The 18,030-nt window shown below is 38.3% G+C and overlaps 2 protein-coding genes across 2 annotated transcripts; both read right to left on the minus strand.

Moving 5' to 3' along the window:
* Positions 1–1,165: 1,165 nt before the first annotated feature.
* On the minus strand, positions 1,166–10,445 carry hectd3 (HECT domain containing 3). The gene is made up of 20 exons (XM_003448499.4): positions 10,303–10,445; positions 9,493–9,938; positions 7,391–7,644; positions 7,158–7,293; positions 6,259–6,380; positions 5,710–5,823; positions 5,503–5,585; positions 5,220–5,385; positions 4,961–5,042; positions 4,484–4,666; positions 4,350–4,402; positions 4,085–4,253; positions 3,892–4,005; positions 3,677–3,766; positions 3,173–3,379; positions 2,936–3,065; positions 2,376–2,450; positions 1,713–1,794; positions 1,550–1,621; positions 1,166–1,388 (listed from the first exon to the last, which is right to left on the minus strand). Exons 2-20 carry the CDS (start codon positions 9,841–9,843, stop codon positions 1,304–1,306), a joined length of 2,568 nt encoding a protein of 855 aa, XP_003448547.1. The 5' UTR covers positions 9,844–9,938; positions 10,303–10,445; the 3' UTR covers positions 1,166–1,303.
* A 418-nt stretch (positions 10,446–10,863) lies between these two features.
* On the minus strand, positions 10,864–15,588 carry best4 (bestrophin 4). The gene is made up of 10 exons (XM_003448443.4): positions 15,488–15,588; positions 15,241–15,409; positions 15,056–15,156; positions 14,742–14,975; positions 13,816–13,970; positions 13,617–13,694; positions 13,048–13,200; positions 12,533–12,613; positions 12,296–12,450; positions 10,864–11,747 (listed from the first exon to the last, which is right to left on the minus strand). The coding sequence occupies exons 2-10, from the start codon at positions 15,390–15,392 to the stop codon at positions 11,480–11,482; spliced, it is 1,377 nt and encodes a 458-aa protein (XP_003448491.2). The 5' UTR covers positions 15,393–15,409; positions 15,488–15,588; the 3' UTR covers positions 10,864–11,479.
* Positions 15,589–18,030: the final 2,442 nt, after the last annotated feature.

Consider the following 18,030-nt stretch of genomic DNA (forward strand, 5'->3'; position numbering starts at 1 on the left):
TGCAGTCTCCAGCTCATGTTAGGCTTAAGTTTTTCGCTGTTCCTGAACATCCTAACTAATCTGATCTCATCTGAGAGTGACGGTTGAGTTTTTTAACAGACCTTGCCAAAGGGATGGCAGATCCAAACAAAGTGTTATTTTTATTTACTTGTCCTTTTATAAATTCCATCTGTGCCTTGTAGCAACTGTCAGACAAATATAAGCACAATAATAGAGCTGTTACCATTGCAGACATTAAAGACACTAACAACAAGAAAGTGGTGTAGGAACACAACCACACATCAGATATAAGTAAGGCACATCTATATCAGACCACATCATATAATCACCTGTATTTGTTGAACAGAGAAAGGTTGAAAAGACCTCTGGGCACAAGATCTTTTATAGACTGGGCCATTACTGCCATATGAAGTGGCTGGTGAGTGGATAATGACATGTATTTAATTACTGCTGTGACAAAAGGACCTGATGACTGCAGGGAATGGTGCAAATGTTCTCTTTATTTATTTGCATGCACGCGCCTTTCAGCGTGTGCCTTTGTCTGCTTCTCACTGTGTATCACCATGTTGTTGCTTTTGCCTTTGTACTCCAACTCTCCTCCCTGAGTCCCGTCACGCTGCTTAAATAGTGGAGCCACGATTAAACGATGGCTACCTGCTGTTGACCATCCTTCCCTGGCACTGCCCCCTCCCTCCTCTGTAGCTGAGCCACAAACCACACCCCGCAACGACTTCTACTTTGTTTTACAATTTTTAGAGTTAGTAGTGAAAACAGATGTCATTTCAAAATGTATAATAAAAGAATAGACATAATAAAGAACATGTAACACAGGTACTTTAAATAGGTTGTTTTCAGACATAAATATAATAAAATGAAGATGAAGAATGAGTAAATACATATAATGCTTAAATCTGATGTAAAATTTTATTAACAATAAACAGTAATTAATTGGACCGTGTGTTATACAGATGACTTCATCTGTTTGATCATTTGTAACAATTTGGGCTTAGAAACACTATGTTTACTCATTTTTATTACCAGCAACTTTTAAATATGTTGTCATAAATTCTTCCTGTTTTCTCTGGGTTAAATGATTCTTGAAGAAAATTTGATCTTTTACTAGGTTGAACACATAAAGTTAATAAAAACCATACTGAGTCACGTCCATGTTTCCATATAGTTATTTATTATATACAGCTATTGGTTATTTGGCAGTTGTGAGGGTATTGTGAAAAGTTGGCAAGAAATCTTGATTCGACTGTGAGTTGTGGCGTGTGCAGCGGTCAGTGAAACAGTAGGGAGGTCACTCTTCCCAGGGACTCATGTCGGTATCAATGGCCACACAGTTGTACGCAGCATAGCGCAGCTTCTCCTCACAAACTTTTGCACTGCAGGACAAAACAAGGAATAGAGGAAAGGATACAAGACAACAATGTAACAGTGCTGTCAACTTTAACAACTGCTTAATAATGTTTAAGACATTTAACTTCTGTTAAATCATCAATGCATCATTAATAACAGTGCACATAAAGCACAGGGGTTGTTATACCTTGGATAGTTGGGTAGATAAAGGGTGCTAGAACATGTGGAGGACTGTGGAAGTGCATCAGTCGTTTCAGAGCTGAATAAAAAAAAACAACAAAAAACAAATTACAATCAAATCTAAATCTAATTGTAGTCAAATAATAATAACTACGTACACTTGAACTCACCCTTGTTTGTCAGGAAAGACGTAGATAGGTGCAGGAAGACGACTTCGACCAGTTACAAACCTCAGAAACCTGCTGCGATCCTCTGAAGACAGAAATCAAGAATGTCAGTCGGTGGGTCAAAATCTGCACTTGAATAATGCAGATACAAATACAATATGGTATCTTTATATAAACCTAGAATGTATATGAAAGATGGACATAGTCACCGTGACACCAGCCACTAGTGTTACACTGGTGTTTTGAATTCGAAGTAATGAGATAACAATTTGTCAGTCACACTCTCAAACACACTCTGCTTTATCCTTCTGTCTGAATGGAAAGGGGACCATAATTCACAAAATGAACACAATGTTTTATTCAGTAATATTGGAATATGGAGACTGAGACCATAAATTCACCATGAAAGAGTGAACCAAGCTCATGGACGAAGCACAATAAGGTTCATTTTTCGATCTTATACAACCCGTCTTCTTCTTAACACCAGAGGTTCTGCCCCCTGCTGGTCATTACAAAAAATAGCAATTTAAGGGATTTCTCCATTGGCTTCATTTTTCGGACCCAAAAGCTTTAACTGTCTTTTATATGCGGCCATTGGTGCAGAGTTTATGTTGTGAGAGCCATTTACTACTTTGTAAAATGGGGCAAAATAAACAGTGAACTCACCGTTGGTGAAGTTTGTCAGTGCCTCCCATAAGTACTGCACTCTAACATCACTTTGTTCCAGGTCCTCATAACGTGCTGGTGGGGAGAACAGAAGATTACAACGGTTTTGGTTACTTGCAGCATTTTTTGACTTAATGCAACTTGCATCTTATTACTTCACCTTAACTTGTACCTTAACAGAAACAACAGAAACAACATCTCAGACCTCATCTGTGGTCGAGGATTTGAAAGGAACATGGATAAAACGAAGATGGGAAAAATCCCACAAGAGGTCCACCTCTTTTGTGTTTTTAAAGCTACGCCAAGTCCACGTGTGAAAAAAGGCACCACATGCATACGCGGGTGTACTGAAAATGACATACAATTCATTTGAAAACATAACAGATACCACTGCTAAAATTAGACTGTTTAAACTAAGCTAGAATTTTATTTTAATTTATCCACTTCCAGTTGTGTCTTGGATAAATTACTTGCAAATGGTCCCATTTCACTTCCTTAATTACGAGAGAAAAATGTCTGCTTATTGTCAAAGTCAGTTCAAATCCAGGCCGGACACTCACTGAGTCGCTTCAGAGCTTCCACAGTGATCTCTGGGTCTCCACATATTTTCTTTTCCACTTCCTGCCAGGTGAGCAGGTCCAGCACTGCCTGAGGAACCACCTTCAGCAGTCCCGTCTGTATGGCAGCAATCTGTAACACACGTTTACAAACCACTAAAAAATCATTGGAGTATTTTACAAAGAGTAGACTTAAAGAGTAAAAGAAATACGTGTAATTCCAATATATGTGAAGCCCACCTGCTGTTTACTCTCCTCCATCCGAGCTTTCTGCACCAGGCGGATAAACTCACTGCGGTCCTCATAATGAACTGACACATTACTGCCACCGGGGATCAGTTCCACCATTGAGCCATCCGTCAGCAGAGTGGTGTAGACCAGCTCCTCCCCAAATCGGAACTCAAATGTCTCCTGGTCCATGTTCTCCATGGCCTCCAGAAGGTTTACCTGAACACATGTTCACAGTGAGGCAATAACCAGGAAAACAACCCACCCAATCTGTTAATTCCTTCTAGATTTTAATTTTAATGCAGAAATAGAAAAAAAACAAACAAAACAAAACACTACATGTAACAAATGTAATCGATCAACAAACTGTAAGAGCAAATTAATATTTAATTATAAAGTAGTGACAATGAATTCTTGTACTTTTATGAAACACAGTCTGCAGAGACTTCTCTTCTTTCAAAGTTTTGACATTTAAATGACACCACCATGTAAATGTAATGATTTGAATATCCTCACCAGTACAGAGTCTACTGCAGCAAAGTCTTTACTCCAGCTGACAGATTCCCCAATCAGCTGCTTCCACACAAGCCCCGGAAGAGCCAAAACCTGCAGGAGACACACAGCAAGTCTGAAAAGTCAAATATATACAACTAATAAATATTTACAATGGTAATTATCTATGTTATTCTTACACTATTTATAAAATTGCAAACAACCTACAAAAGACTCACCAAGAAATCTTTCCCTCTGAGAGCAGCACCCATCAGCTGACCGATCCACTCGTATTTGTGGAACTCTTTACAGGAAGGGGTGGGAACGTAATAATCTCTAGCCTCAAAGTCGCCCTGACAGACAAGCAAAAGGCACTTTTAGAACAGCAGTGATATCCATTCTGATGATAGGCGGCGATGGGATAGTGACTACCTGGTTGGATGTCCGGCTGAAGAACGGGAGAGGCATGGGACACTCGGACGAGCTGGGGCAAAGCTCCTCCGACATGTCTGCGAGGCTGTCTCGAAATCCACCTCCTTGGTCGATAATTCCCTCTGCAATGAACTTGCATTCCCACCACTGGTCATAACGAGCGGGCCACCTGAAGGATCAAAAAGGCACACTGGAGATTCAGATTTTAATCCTCGAGTTATAAAAGTCATAAATATTGGACTCAAGAGGCTGATAAAATGCACACCTGTAATCTAAAGTTTTCTCAAACTTGTCTGACGGCTTGAGACCCTCATACACCTGCAAGAGGAAAAATAAAGCATCTGAATTATCGCACATCTTCTCTACACATTGAATTTTAGGCTTCCTTCTGGTCCCTACCTGGTTAAAGACGGCGTTCTTGCAGGTTGGGTCCAGAGATGGGTTGTCCCTGTGCTCCATGGCCAGACGTCGGTTAATGTAGAGTCGAGGCATGAAGTTTGGCTTACTGGTCTCCGAGTCTTTCAGGCACTGAGTGATGAGGGCTGAGCGGCGCTTGGACAGCAGCAAGAACTGCTTTATGCTCTAAAGGGCACCAAAAGACACATGTTATAAAGAAACACACAAAAAACAAACAAAAAACAAACCTACAAGGTGACGCTTAATCATGAAAGCTTGTATTAACCTCTTTAATATATTAGTGGTTGCTCATAAAAAATAAATAGGGTATTTGGGAATGTATCATGAACTTGTTTTTATGAACACTGGAATCCAAAATCAAAAAAGGCATCGTAGTCAAGCACAAGCATAAGCCCTAGTTAATGCTTGCTGTTGTGCACAGATCATAAATTAGATGTTAAAAGCTTTAGGACGACTCACTTTGATCTGGTTGAAGGTACCCAGGCTGTAATCCCAGGCTGGCACTAGGTGCGGGAGCGCGCTGTCCAAAAGATTGATAAACCTGCAGACAGAAAGAGATACAAACTGGAAACACCTTCTGTTTACAGATAACATGGACAATCAGAACACTTTGTCTTGAGGGTAAAGACCTGAGAAGTTGAAGAAGGATATTTTTTCCAAGCCCAAAGACAAATATTTAGTTCTGTAAAAAGTAAATGCACAGTGTTCGCTGACCTACCTCTGGATCACTAACGCTCTGCGGTACAGGATGTCTGGTGGGGTGCCCTGCAGACGTGGGTAGCGGACGAGGTTAGAGGACTGGAAAACATCAGCGTTCAGACCCAGATCCCTCTCACAGGACGACTTAATCTTCAAGCCTCGGATCCGCACATCTATTCCATCCTCTGTAAAAGCCAAAATGAGGAAAAAAAGTGTTGCTTTATGTTCAGTGCAAACACTCCTGCAGAAGCATTCAAACAGAAATCAGCTAGTTTGACACAAAAACATATAAAAATTCTGACCTCTACATTCCTCGATCCGAATTTCGATAACTGGTAAATGGGAAGTCATATCCTCAAGCACACACACTTCTCCAATCAGATTGCTAGAAACATAAAAGTAAAAGTACATAAATGTACAGTATAAACTGTAATCTGTATGCATTCATTTTTGAACTTTTTTTTTTTAAATTGCAAACTGTAGTAATAATCTCATTTGACAAAACTTACTCATCTATGGTGACGTCACTTAGCTTCTTTAGGTTGTCTCCTTCTCCTCCAAACACTGTGACTCTTTTGGGCATGTAGTTATCATCCGTTGAGTCCACAGTCAGTATCAGCTTACTAGTGCAAAAAACAGGGCATTAAATAAAATATTGAGACTTCAGCAGCTTATCAGTGAAACAAAAAGAGACATAAAGTGCTTCACATTTTTAAATGTCTAATATAGCAACTTTACATGATGATTATACCATCATAGCAATAGTGCAAAATTCGGGTATAATTCCCAGATGAGTTGTTATCAAACTTCTTACTTTAGAACCCAAAAACATTATATTCATACCATTATATATACTAATATTAATATATACATTACAGTTCATCTTAATGATCTTTTTGTCATAGTCACTAAAAGCCATGTGATTAACTGCCTAGCCCTAACTATGCACCGTCCAAGCCTTTGACTTTATTCTTCTTCAGCTTTGCTAAATTGAAGTTCAAACACTTAGTTTATAAGCTGCTATTCATTTCTTCTTATTATTTTTTGTGTTTTCTTACTTGACCACAGTGCCTTTCTTCATGTGCAAGCGGATCCAGTGTTGGCCCTGCATGCCGTCGCTCTCCCAGTAAGTTTCAACGTCGCCATCTGTCAGACAGCTCGCCCCCCCGCTGGGATCTTCCTGTAAGCAAATATCAAGGTTTGATGAGTGGAATGAATTCATAAACAAACCCATTTTAAATTCATAAATACACACATATTTGTCATACCCACAAATAATTACATGCATGTTATACCAGACTGTCTGTCATGATGGTCACTGGGTCAAATTAAAGTCATAAAAAAACTAAAAACTACACCAAGAACGCCAATCCATGTTTTGCCATGTTTAAAAAGAAAAGAAAACAATCCCACAAACATAAATAAGACCCACCTCCCCCAAACAAACAAACCAAAAAAAATTGCAATGACACTGTGCAGTTATTACTTGATTGTAACACAATGCTTCATCAGTGTCCCACAGTTAAAACTAGATGTTCAGGTGTCAACACAAAGCCGCAGTCTTCCCAGGAGTGGACCCAGTTTCTCATTTAGCCCCTTGGGAATATTAATTGCTCATTAATTGCTGTATACAGTGGCGCATATCAATTTGTCAAGATGCAGACTAATGAAATGTCAATAAATTGTTTAATTTAGCTAAACAAAGGCTGATATCATACAGTAGAAACCTAGTATGACAGACATAAACCATTTAATTCAGTTGGCTAACAAACGTAACTAGCATTTCTGTCACATCCTTGCAGACTGGTTACTAGTATTCTATTTACCTTAACATGACGTCACACATTAAAATCCTCATTTTCATTTTTTATACTTAGAAAGATTTAGACTGTTTGACATGAGATTTAAAGTCAGTCGATGCGAGTTTCATTTGTGACGAGGGCTTAATTTTGCTCACCGAGCATGAAGACACATCGATGCTGGTCACACACTGCTTCACACTCCCCAAGTTCTCGTCCTCTTTTCCTATGTGATCGTAGAAGTAATGCACGAGGTCCTCATCACATTCATACGTCCAAGTAGGAGGAACATACCTGAAAGAGTTCACCTGAGCATTAATTGCATTCATTTTAAAATCTGCTGCACCAGAAAACTCAACTTTCCATTTTAACTTTGCACAGACAGACTCACCTCAGCTTCTGGACGGCAGCCTCATCACACTCTGCGATTTTGAGTTTCTCGCCAATGTAAAGTGCATTCTCCACATCCACCACTTGTTCCCACCTGTTGCAGGGGTTGTGGTCGTAGCCAAAGAGTTGCTGTTGCCTACTGACAGTCTCTGGTGACTCCACGGGTACCAGCCTGTCGCCTCCCTCGGTGTGTTTACACACGAGGATCCAGCCTTCTTCCAATTCTTGGCCCAGACGGTGCTCCTCCAGCTGCTCCTGGGGACAAATTTGCAATAATTGAGAACAAACAATTGAACCTATAATACCTTTTTCGAGTTCCATATTTTACATTTTGTGTCACAGCTCATAAAAATTCTTATTTATCTAGTACACAACGTTCATCAATTTTCTGAAACATGCCTATTTCACTCTACCCTTGTTACATTTAAGCCAACTGTTTTCCTGAATGGCTTGCCCTTTTGCAACCAGAGGGTTTAAACAGCAGATATGAGGAGCTGCTGAGATGACATTAGGGATATCAGCTCTCTATGACCTCATACAGAGCCAAGAGCTGAAAAACTGTCTAAAATAGTTTTATTTGATGCCAAACACAGGAATATAATTCCTGTATTTAGCTTATATTAATTATTTGTATGTAACAAAATCCATTATTTCGACTTTATGACATATATATGACACTAAATTAAGATTTTTTTGTACACTGTGTTCAGTCTCTGAGTTTACAAAACAGGAATAAACACAACTAATCAAGTAACAGACCTACAAGTATAATTGATAATGGTACTGGTATCAATAAAATGTAAGAATTATCTAAACCCCTCTATATGCTGACCATATGTTGACATGTTTTCACACTGGTTCTTATAATTTCTTTTTATCTGTTGTGCATATTTTACTTGATAGCTGTGCAGTTCAGCTTTTAATTGTAACATTTCTTTTTAAAGTCATTCTGTATTTAATGTAGAGTTGAACAATTCTGTCATAGATTTAAATTTTCGTGACGGTCAAGTTACATATGAGTGACCTACGATGAATGCAACACATGAAAGAAACGCAAATGAAGATCAGAACTGTGTATTTGGAGGGGGATTTATATTAAAGTTTGAATTTCATTAATTTATAATAAATTTAAAAAAACATTTAGATGTTAATAATCGCTGCATGTCTGACAATGTTTGTGTAAGGTTTAATTCAGATTGACCTGTCTGTTAAGAAGGAGTTAGGGTACATGGTATATAGTTATACACTGCAATGATTAAGATAAGATAAGATAACCTTTATTAGTCCCACACGTGGGAAATTTGTTTTGTCACAGCAGGAAGTGGACAGTGCAAAAGTTATGAAGCAAAAATTAGAATACAATAAGAATAAATACAGTACACAACTGTACAGAATAGAATAAAATACTATATACAGTAGAATAAAATATACAATAAGATAAAAATAGAATACAAATGCTATATACAACTTATAATAAAGATTAATCTATTTTTGCTGTAGTAGAATGTGTCAAAAATATATAAACCTCTCTCTCTCTAACTCAGTTGCTCAAGTTATATTCATGATTCTTCATTTTACTGAGCTCTTATTGATAGTGACAAGATAACCTGTTTTTATGGAATTACCAGTTAAACCTAATGAATATCTTTGGATGAAAATCACTGCAGACATGAGAAGATCCTAATATGATATCACAAACTAAAATCTTCAGTCTCACTTTTCATTCAGAAAAAACATTTGATATAAGAACTGGAATCAGTTAATGTGAGTTTCATTTGTAAAGAGGGTCAAATTTCGCTACTGTGTACCTAATACGTCACTTTGCAGCTCCATACTTTTATTCTTTGACCCTTTTAGAGCTGTGAGTTCAAAATAATTTTTATTTTATACTGAGACTTAGCAAAGCCACTCAGTTCATCCGCTGTCTGAAACTGTCTGGCTCACTGGATTCATCGACCTCATTATCTGAAACTTATTTAATGTGAGCGTCCACCACTGTAACAGTATGTAAAGTGTATGTAAACAAAGGATTATTGTTGTTTCAAGCAGCACAAAGGCTTTTGCTGATGTCACTGCATCCAAGGGGAAGTAACAGCGTCTTACCTTATTAATTTTGACCCAAAGGCCCTGGCTATTACAGTACTCCTCCCCTGTTGTCCGGATGCATGTCCCTTTCTTTGGTTCAATGTTGTACTTGCATGCTTTCTTACTGTGGGCAGTCTGATGGGGGCTTTCGAAGACAGAGACTATGGTTTTTCCCACGGTGGAGCCTCCCACAGAGGCACCGGAGGAGGAAGCGGAGGAGCTGGAAGATGAATCCTTGCAGATTTTGTAGCACACTTCTTTGGGGACATAACACAGACACTCGGGCACCGGTTCGCTCCTCCTGAAAGTTTCGATGCACCTGTTCAGGAAGCGGATCCTCCCGAGCAGCAGGTGAGGGTTGTCGCCCATCGTGAAGGTGGCAGTCAGTAGCTCAGCAGTAGCAGGAGCTCATCAGCTGACATTACACCGCGTTTGTTTTCCTGCGTTACTGCGCAGGGATGCTCCTGCCAAACCAAACAAAACCCAACTTTCTTTAAAAACTTAGGCTTCGTTGAAAATATCGATTAATTAAACTGGCCCCTAGCTCTCATACTAAAATCTGTACACTGTTTGAAGTTCTAGGAATTCGCTAATCAGCAGGCAAAGTTCCCTGACACAAATATCACCTCCTCCCATTAGGTAAAAGTGAGAGCGCTAACATTAGCATGCTACCAGGGTGTTCAGTAAACGAGTCCATCCCTCACCGCAGCTGTCATCAACAACCCTGGCGGCCAGCTAGGCTCATATTTAACAAACCTTGACGGGACATGACCATTTCACGGAGTAAAAAGTGTGGTCATTTCTTAAAAACAGTAGATACCAACGTACCTGCTGACTAGTGTCCCGCACCCTGTTACAGATTCTATGGTTTTCTGACAACACGGAAGAGCAGAGACTCTTCTGATCCTTCCGGCCTTCCGTCGCCGTTTCCTTTACAAAAATAAAAGCTCATCATTCGAGCATTTTATTTTCCTAACTTTTGAAGGCTAAACTCCGAAAATAATTGCCAGAAAATTCCAGTTTTTCGAATCTTGACTGTTTATCAAACCTTCCAACACAACCTTTTTTAAAAAAGAAATTAAATATAAATCTGCATGAATGAGTTTTAATTGGTATTACATTTGCTACAGCCGGGATTTTTGCGAAATTCATTGCTTTAAATATGTTTTTAGGGGGGAAAGTCACAATGATGATGTAGAGGTCTCAAAAACTCATAAAAACTCGTGTCAGATACGATTAAAAACATTAGTGTGATCTAAGTGTAAAGAATAAACTGCAACTTTTATATTATTATTGTTAGTGCTGTTGTTGTTAAGGGAAACCAGGTGGATTTAAGTTATATAGCAAGGTAGGATTACTCACTGAACAAATGCTTCAGACCTCCAAGGCTTCCACAATGACAGGTTTACTATGGATTGAGTTAAATACACCATTTTAATAGCATTAACCACATATTACAGAGCCTGTGTAGAAGACAAACTTCTTTCAGTATATTGAACAATCATAAACATTCATAATCCTCATTATACCGATAAAGTTCTCATTTATGAAAGACTTACAGTCATGAGGGTTTTACAGTGTTTTCAGTCACAGTGTTTTCTGCTTAGAAACACTTTAGCTCCCTCCAAAGAGTTTTTAGCCACTTAAAGTAAATTGCACTATAATGATAATAATAACATATTTTTCAACTGGAATTTTATTTACTCAAGAATATCAGACATTTTCTTTCTCATAATACATAGATTTCTGACAGATAGGATAATATGGGTCTCTGACACAGTACTAAGCAAACAGGAAATCTAATAGATAATAATTAATTTTGTGCTTAATTTCCAAAAGTGTCAACAAATAAAACCTGAAAAGGATGAAATCTTATTGTAGTTGACAGTTTAACACAAGCGAAGCCTTTCAATGTCACATTTCCACCTCCCCAAAAAATGTTTTCAAACATTTTTTTTGTTATGTTTACAATAAAAGTTTTCAAAAACATGACAGCAAGTATCAATTAGTTGTGTTCAATTACAACTTTAATTAGTGCCTTTTCTTGTTCTTTGTGAGTGATCACATCTATTTCCCTTTCATCATCCCCGTCTGCCTCGTTTGGGTTTGACGAGACTTCCTTCAGAGAAGAGAGGCTCCCACCGCGCAGGATGCCTTTACCCCACTGCAGAAGGCTGTTGAGCCCGTCACTCACAGAGCCCTGAAGGTGCAAATGCTGTTTGTTCATAGGAGTGCCTCCAGGCTGGTGAATCTCTAGATCTTCAGCACTCATCCTGAAAACATGGAAGATATTTTAAACCCAAACATGGCAGTGGTTGTGATTTATTTAGGAATGTAGAATCACGCTATTACAACAAACTGTCCAGGATGGAAGTGTTAATTAAACTTTAAGTATAAAAATATACTTATAATTTCATAATTGTAACTGAAAATTATGAGATATTTCCATTATCATTATATAATATTATCATTATCATTATATTATATTGTCATTATCATATAGATTACAATTTTTTATAAGAAAATGAAAAAGATTTTTGACAAGCTATAAAAAAAAGGACAAATCAAGATAATCATAGAAGGACTGATATATAATTCCAGTTCTACTTTTAAATAGAGTTCACAAATCTTTACATTTTTAAATAAGATATACACACACACATATATATAACATAACAAGATGAAAGAGGTGGCTGGGGTGAGGGAAGTCTGAGCTTCCCTGCTCAGCCCGCTGCCCCCACTACCTGAACCCCATAAGGTGCGGGTAGGGTGGATGGATGGATATACTCCCTTATCTTAAATTCCCTCCCTCTCACTTTACCTCATATCATAAGTGGAGCCTTTGAATGCTGGTCTGAGGCTCTCCGCTGCTGTCGATAGAGTGTAAGGGATGGAGAAGTGTCTCTGCATCCAGTGTTTGTCCTTCACCATTGGAGCCAGATTCTGGTACATGTCGTCCACAGCCAGCATTGACACCTGTGGGCGAAAGGAAGAGAATTAACATCTCATTCTAGGTTTCTAGTAGTCATAATTAGGGGGAATGTCTGAAGGGGAAAACCTGAAAGTTTCTGTCAATCAACTGGTTTGTTTCAAAGTCATCATCATCTTCGCCAAATGGATTGATGATCAGCTCTCCCACCTACAAAACAGAGACAGAAACTGGACAGACAAGCAGTAGAGAAAAGCAGCTTGCATCAATGCTTCAGCATGCTTTTATTCATGCAGCTGTGATATTCAGTAAACATCTCAGTCTACTGTTCCCAACTGATCGGTCAGGGGCCTCCAATGGGTCACCACATGGTTTATGAGTTGAACAAAGAAAGTTCTCATACATAAGCTTGGCTTAATTTTATTAGTTACTCCTTTCAATTATTAAAGTAAAACCAAAAGAGAATTTTGATGGGAAATCACTTTATAGAACAGCAGCAACAAAGACCTCAGCATCACATCGGTTTTATTTTGAACTTTTCAACTGTTGTGAACAACCAGTTTATGGTCATAAACTGTATTTTATGAGCTTAATGGCTGTCTTAAAAAAAAAAAAGAAAAGAAAAAGTGAATGTGCTGTGTTACCTTGAGCCAGCCACTGTAAAAGAAGAACTGCAGCAGGGTAAAAACAGGGACGTACAAGTCCAGTCTGTGGTCCTTGTAACCTTTCTCGGGATTCAGGAATTGTCGGCCAATCACACAGAAGCCAAAAAATGAGTAAACTGCAATTGTTACTACCTACGCAGAAAAAAAGCAATGAGATAGTGAATAAAAATTAGGGGTTGCCAAGTACAGCTGTGTCTCAGGAGAATCATGTGCTAATTTATATGAAATTGATGAAATCTGACAAGAACATATATTGTTGAAAAGAAAAGGCAGAAAGGCTTGGTCTTGTAAGAAAATGCATTTTATGTAATGATCTAGACAAAAACTGAACTGGTCATGAATTAAAGAAACATATCCATGTGCACCACTAATATGACTCAGGACAACAACAACATTACATACTTTAATCTATAAAAAAAAATCTATAAAAAATCTAAAAAGAATCCCAGTTTTTTTTGATAAGTCCTTAATATGTTCTAGATATTAAAATCCTTCTAGTGATGTACAGCACTTAAATGAATGGATCATATTTCATCGGCTGATCGTACCTGAGTGTAGACCAGAGGGATGCTTATCCAGTCGTAGTGGAACAGCAGGCTGCACTTTGCTCTGTAGTTATTGAGTTCCTGCAGACATAGTACAACAATGACTAGTGGGGTTTATGCACACTTTAGAGCCTTACATTATTTGTAAGTCATAGAAAATGTGTAGGTCTGCACTTGTTGCAGTCTTTAGCAAACTCCTCACATCCATCAGCAGCCTCAGAGCTATGTCGTCCCTCACTCGGCCCTCCTCTCTCGCTCTCGACGCCAGATTTGAAAACCACGTCAGAGGCATCCAGTACTTGTTGAAATCAGAGTGCAGTGACTCAAACTTTTTCAGCTCCTCCAAGGTCATAAATCCTGCCCACGTATTAGACACACTGAGTTCACATGATATATGAAACCATTAAATCACTTACAGCAATTAAAGTGACTGCAATAAACTGAACTGCATAACAGTGAAATGTTAGTATTAGGATTTTATTCCCTTTAAAATACAATGAAGTAAATATGTTTGAGTTTTGGTCTGTTAGTTAAACTAAACAAGACTGAGAATCATGATGGCTCTTCTTTTTTTCCACTTTTCCCTGCTGTTTTAGACAAATAACCAAATAGTTAACCGACAAAATACTTGTAACTCAAAAGTCCCACTGCCTAACTCAATCTTAATCACACATTTTTACTCCTTATGCCTGTGAGCTGTACAGTGCTTTATTATGACCTATAAAAAGATTTTTTAGCTGAATTTTTCCCTGTTTCAGTGCTAAAAATATATAGTTTTGTGTGCTTATAAGTTTTGACGTGTAGAAATAATACTTTCACTGAAGCTGAATCTGAATCATGATCTCAGCATTTGACTTTAAAAGCAGACAGATTATTTCAGCATTATTTTGTAACTTGTAACTAAGATACGGTGAAGTAAAAAGATGCCTGTGAGAAGTACTGAGTACAAAAGGAAAAAGTCTTGAGTAATGAGCCCTTTATTTTTTCCTCAGTATTGTCTATATTGGAAGCACTCTGTCTTGCTTGCTGGTGCATTCAGCAATTATTATATGTCTGAATATGGTGCAAAAGGTACATTTGAGATTTTTAAAATTAACTCGACTTTTGATTAAGAACTGTTGCTCTCACCAGCCTCCACAATGTGGTCCAAAGTTGGGAACCGCTTGTGAACTCTTGTGCTAATGGAGCGGAGAATAAGGACTGAAGATAAGTTGGCATATCTCATGAGGGTTCGTCTCAGCAGACGGCCCTTCTCATCAGTCCCGTGGACGTTCCCAGACACCACCATCATCAGGTTGTCAGGCAGTGGGAAGCTGGTGTACTGACCCCACCACCTATTAAAGGCCAAGGTCACATAGAAACCTAGAATAAAACAAAAAATTAAAGTTCATGCATATGCTTTTTTTTTTTAGTTCTGTAACCACTGTATGATTCATTCTTACCGAGCACAAACAAAACAGGGATGTAGTTGGTGTTGGTGAACTGATCACAATAAAGGGCGATACGCTCAAACAGATCCTGCTGCCTCCGTGTGAGGAGAAACCTGTGGAGCAAATGAAAATTGTCACTGCGAGGCAGACAAGCAAAGCTAGTTAAGAGTAAGAGCGGTATGAAAATGTGAATTTACCTGTAAAACAAACTGAAAAACAAATAAACACTGCAAAACACCAGGAACTCCTTGTAGAGCAGCCTGTAGATGCTTCCCTTCCACCTGAACAGGAGCCTGGAAAAGCCAGCAAACCTGGCATTGGCCACCTCAAGACTGTAGGAAACTGTCATGTTTAAGCACAAAATCCCTGAAAAACATTAAAAGGCATTTAAATGTATATTTAAGAATTATATATACATAAAAGACTTTTCAAGACCTGTCCTACCTCCACCTGTGCTGAATCCTGTTGGCCTGAGAAGAAGGTTTCTTCCTCTGGACCTGAATTTAAACCTCTCTGTGGTGCTGTCATAAATTAACACCTTAGTTTTATTACTTGGGAACCTGCAGCCTGAGCGAAACACACCTACATGAAAACATCTCTTTTTAAGCTCACATAACAGGCTTGAGTGATCAGCTATTAAGTTATTATTCATTAAAACTTTCCAGTTAAAGTTATAATCTGTAAGGTTCTCAGCCAAAACAAAAGTGTTAATAAGTATTGATCACTTTTTGTGTTAATTCCTCCTGTTAGAGCTGAGCTGACTTTAGATGTTTTAAAAAAGTTAAATTATTCTTACAGCTGTCATTTATTCTAAAAAAAAAAGTTAATGATACACAAAAGCAAAAAAATAAAACAAAAGACAAAAAAAATCTAGTGTTGTGTCACATTAAGCAAACAGAAACACCAAATTATTACATGTCAGAAGCAGTTTGGCTTAAAAATAATACTTTTTTAAATATACAAATTATACAAATATAGGGCAGCAAGGTGTCATGGTGGTTAGCACTGTTAGCTCACAATAAGAAAGTCTGAATCCAGCATCTGCCCGGGGCTTTTCTATGTGGAGTTTGCAAGTCCGAAAACGTGGAGTTAGTGGGGTTAGGTGGCCCATAGGTGTGAATTTGAGTGTGAATGGTTGTCTGTCTCCCTGCATTAGCCCTGCGACAGACTAACGGCCTGTCCAGGGTGTACCCCGCCTCTCACCCGATGCCAGCTCCAGTCCCCCCATGACCCTGAAGTGGAGAAGCGAAAGAAGATTTTACTGAAACTTATACGCAAACAATTGGACTGCAGCTTCTTTTAAACTATGTATGATTTATCACACTCAGGAATGCATTTTTTATAAGAGCAGACTTTATGATAATGGTGTATAATGTTACATAATGAAGTAATTACAGCTCATATTGGATCGTAATCTCTGCAGGGGAATAGGTCTTTATATTACTTCTAAATATTTAGAATTGAGGATTTATTTTATGATCCAGACTGTCATCTGTTTTATAAATGTATCCATTTTATGTGCTTATTTGAGAGGACTCTATCAGCTGTGTCAGTTTTACTGTTTGATGATGTATTTATTACAGTTATTGACTTGCTTTGTCTAGTTAACCGTAAGGCTGAATTATGCTTTAAAAAATTTGCATGTTAAATTTTAACATGCAAAATTTACTGTTTTAAAAACCCCATATCCACAGAATAATAAACAGTCAAGTATGACATACACAGGGAAGTGTTAGCGGGCCAGGCAGCATTTCATCCCTCGGTCTTACCACTTCCGTTGTTGCACAATTGCACAAATCTGCTGTTGTTTTTTAATCATTTGTTCTTATTTCCACCTATGTTTCCCATATGGCTACCTTCATACTCTATAATTACATATGCACATATAAAGAAACCTTTAAAATATAGGCCGACCATGTAAATACATACACACTTAAAAACTACAATCATATTAGTCAGTGTTCTTGTCTAGTTTTTGCTTTATTCTGTACCTTCTGGGGTTTTTGGGCTTTGTCACTTATGACTTTCTTTACATTTTATGGGGAGACACATACACATAATAAAAATGTGGCTTTTTAAGCTATATGTAATACTATTCTGACTGCTGTATGTGCTATTTCTGTTCAAATAAAGTGGAAAGCAATATTTAAGTGAAAATGCACCACACACTTTTTCTGTCGACATGCCTTTTACTGATGTAACACAAATAAGTACTTTGGACCTGCTATCTCAGCATCCTGCCACAGAAAATCAAACAGAGCGCATGCAGATTGATTGCTCAGCAGAGGCCGCTAGGTGCGTAGACTGTGTTATTTACTGGTGACTGTGATAGCAGCAGTCTAAACATCAGAGCTGTCAGAGGTGTCCATCCCTCCAGTCTCCGTCCTTTGTAACTGGTTGCTGTGCTTAGCTCACTTGTTTGTTTTTCACATAGTTACAGCACCTCGCTGTAAATCAGACTCTTCTTTTCCAGCCCTGCTTTGGACACTGGCTCTGTTTGCTCGCCTCTGACTGGACATTTATGAGGCCATGTATCCTCCACTGGAGCCTGGATCAGCAATCACTGTGGACTTCCCTATTCCCAGCCTGAATCCGAGTCTCACAGTGTTTACATTTTTACTTGCACTGATTTTTGTTTTACTAGGAGATTTTTTTTAAACATACCCACGATAAAAATGATGAACTAATCTCAATTCCTGACACTAGGTGGCATTATTGTAATGCGCAGCATGGCTCTCAGCCTCAGCCCTGAGGCCTGTATTTACTTCATAAACAGAGACACCCAGAGGCTCCTTTATTGACAGAAAACAATCAAAGGAACATCTGAGATATTTAACACTTTGTTTGGATTTTATTTCAAAATTCTCTCTTTATTACTGGTTCCAGAAAAGTTAAAAGTCTTGCTTTTTACTTTGCTTCCCTCCCGAGTATCATACTGACACACAATGGTTCGTCTGTGATCTTGATCTATAGATGAAACACACGCC

The sequence above is a fragment of the Oreochromis niloticus genome, linkage group LG18 (genome assembly GCF_001858045.2).
Source record: "Oreochromis niloticus isolate F11D_XX linkage group LG18, O_niloticus_UMD_NMBU, whole genome shotgun sequence".
In the NCBI taxonomy this organism is placed as follows: Eukaryota; Metazoa; Chordata; class Actinopteri; order Cichliformes; family Cichlidae; genus Oreochromis; species Oreochromis niloticus.

Excerpts from the sequence above, each read along its gene's own strand:
- hectd3 (XM_003448499.4), bottom strand. The coding sequence starts at position 9,843 with ATGGGCGACAACCCTCACCTGCTGCTCGGGAGGATCCGCTTCCTGAAC. Across the intron at positions 4,006-4,084 it reads TCAGCCGGACATCCAACCAG|GGCGACTTTGAGGCTAGAGA; the intron begins GTAGTCACTATC and ends CTTGTCTGTCAG. Across the intron at positions 1,622-1,712 it reads GTCTTTCCTGACAAACAAGG|CTCTGAAACGACTGATGCAC; the intron begins GTGAGTTCAAGT and ends TTTTTTATTCAG.
- best4 (XM_003448443.4), bottom strand. The coding sequence starts at position 15,392 with ATGACAGTTTCCTACAGTCTTGAGGTGGCCAATGCCAGGTTTGCTGGC. Across the intron at positions 15,157-15,240 it reads TTTTTCAGTTTGTTTTACAG|GTTTCTCCTCACACGGAGGC; the intron begins GTAAATTCACAT and ends TTTGCTCCACAG. Across the intron at positions 13,695-13,815 it reads CTCTGAGGCTGCTGATGGAT|GAACTCAATAACTACAGAGC; the intron begins GTGAGGAGTTTG and ends CTATGTCTGCAG.